Genomic DNA, 2265 nt, shown 5'->3' on the forward strand with positions numbered 1-2265 from the left:
GGTCCTTGCCCCCCCGCCCCCACCCGCGCTGGCGATGTCCACTTGGTATCTGCACCCTAGGGTGCACCTTTTTCTCCAGCTTTCCCTCCCCCAGCTGCCTGTCACCTCCTGGGCTACCTAGGTTTCTCCATTGACCTCCAAGATGGAGCAGGGGCTGCGACTCTGTGATTAGAGGGGAGGGGGAGGGGATGGCCCCCTGCCCCCAGCAGGCTGAGGGCATCTGTCTGTCATTTGCTGAGCTTGGCTGCTAGGGCCAGATTCACCCTTTGGACAGAGCAGGGACCCCCACCTCCCTGCCCTACTGTCTGCCCCCTGTCCAGATCTGGGCAGGGCCTGAGCTATTCTGGGCCCCTGATCTGGGCACTGCATCACCCTGCCTGAGGTCTCGGCCAGCCTGTCTCCCCGTGCCAGCCTGCCGGGCAGGGATGAGAGGAAGATGGCGCCATCGCTGCTCGAGGAGGGGAGTGGGAAGCCCTGACCATCTCTCCACTGTGACAGCTCGGCGGGGTGTGGGGGGGGTGCTGGGATTGGGTGCAGTGTCCCAGCCCAAGACCGTGGGTGGGGGAGCAAACACCGGGGACAGGGCATTGGAGAGCTGGGCAGGGTGACTCATCAACAGGCTCCTGACTGGTCATGGGGCTCACCAGCCTGGTCTTTCTCGGTCTCTCCAGAGGGGGGATAACCTCTCTCAGGGGTGGGGGTGGTTTGTAGCCATGACACTCAGACATTTCCAGCTGTTGGGCTCTTTGGGCTTGCTCCTGGGCTCTGCTCAGCTAAATGCAGAGACTTGGCTCTAGCCTCAGGATCTTGTTCTGTGGGGCAGGGTGTGCTCCCAACCTGGGCAGGGCAGTGTCTGCTGGGCTACTCCCGGAGGCCCCCCATCACCTGTGCCCCTGCCTCAACCCACAGACTCACTGCTCAGCTTCCCCTCACCCTGAGCCAGAGCACCCCAGGTCGTGCCAGCCCCTCCCCACGCCCCAGGCAGAATGGGCAAGGAGAAGACCCACATCAACATAGTGGTCATCGGCCACGTGGACTCAGGCAAGTCCACCACGACTGGCCACCTCATCTACAAATGCGGGGGCATCGACAAGAGGACCATCGAGAAGTTTGAGAAGGAGGCGGCCGAGGTGAGCCCTGGGGGAGCTCCCTGCTTTGCCTCCACCGTGAGGCTGGGGTCCCATGTGGCAGCCCGACTGGCACTTCCCTGACCCTGGGGCACGAAGCTCAGATGGTCTCCTCCAGAGCAAGAGGATGTGTATGTCAGAGCATCCAGATGGGAGAGGCGGGGGGTAGGGGAGCAGGGGCACCTCTCTGAGGAAGTGCCTGTGGAGGAGATGGACCAACCTGCTGGACCTGCCCCGGGCCAGGGGGAGGCGCACTTCTCCCAGTACTGGTCACTGTCTCTGAGCCCCACAGTTGGGTTCCTGTAGCCCCGGGGCTGAGTTTGGGGCTGTGGGTGGCGCTGTCCTCGCTTGTCCCAGGGCAGGGTCAGGACTCAGAGTGGCTATTAATAGCCAATTGATGGGCACTCAGCCCATCAGCTCCATTTTCTCGTGCTGGGCTGGGGCAGGCCACTCATCCAGGGTGGCACCCTTTTTTAGGGGTGTCTTTGTCACTTAGTGAGGATGGGAGGGGCCCTGATGGCTGAACCCCCATTTCTGGAGGCTGATCCTCTCAAGTTCTGAGACCCATGTGTGGGAGGTGTCTATGAAGTAGGGGTCTGCTCTCTGTGCCCCCTACCTTCACCCCTGAGCTCTGGGAGAAGCCCCCTGTCCGGGGAAGCTGTGGAGGGTCTCACCTGGATGACTGGTGCCAGGGCTCAGGAGGGGGCGGTTGCTGGCCTGGGCTAAACTCTGTTCTCTGAGGGGGTGGGGGTGCTCTTGGGCCCCAACGCTGTGTCTTTCCTTCCCTGCCGGGCTGGTATTTGGGGGATGCTGAGGGTGTTCGCAGGGTGTCTGTCTGGGTAGCCTCCCTGGAGGGCAGAGCTCGGTCCTTGCGCAGCCCTGGCAGGGGGTTTTGCCCAGCTGGACAGTGAACACACAGTCCTGACCGCAGCCCTGGCCCTGAGCGTGGGGGGTCTTGCTGTGCACGCGGCGCAGGTGTTGGCAGAGGGTGGCCCGGCTTTGCTTCCCCTGCTCAGGTGAGGCGGGGGTGGGGGGAGGAGCCTCAGAGCCACTGGGGAGCTTTATCTGTAGAAAGAGCTGGAAAGCCAGGCCCTTCCTTGCGACCTCATCTGATTTCTTTCTTAAAAAAAAAAAAGAA

The 2265-nt window shown here is 62.3% G+C and overlaps 1 protein-coding gene across 1 annotated transcript in view; it reads left to right on the forward strand.

The window, feature by feature from the left end:
- The first annotated feature begins 751 nt into the window (after nt 1–751).
- The window catches only part of EEF1A2 (eukaryotic translation elongation factor 1 alpha 2), a 10557-nt gene continuing 9043 nt past the window's right edge, over nt 752–2265 (forward strand). Inside the window, exon 1 of the mRNA XM_010836648.1 lies at nt 752–1130. Within this exon, the coding sequence (XP_010834950.1) occupies nt 987–1130 (144 nt within the window). The 5' untranslated portion in view covers nt 752–986. The remainder of the gene's footprint in view (nt 1131–2265) is intronic.

The sequence above is a fragment of the Bison bison genome, unplaced genomic scaffold (genome assembly GCF_000754665.1).
Source record: "Bison bison bison isolate TAMUID 2011002044 unplaced genomic scaffold, Bison_UMD1.0 scf7180017864063, whole genome shotgun sequence".
Taxonomy (NCBI): domain Eukaryota; kingdom Metazoa; phylum Chordata; class Mammalia; order Artiodactyla; family Bovidae; genus Bison; species Bison bison.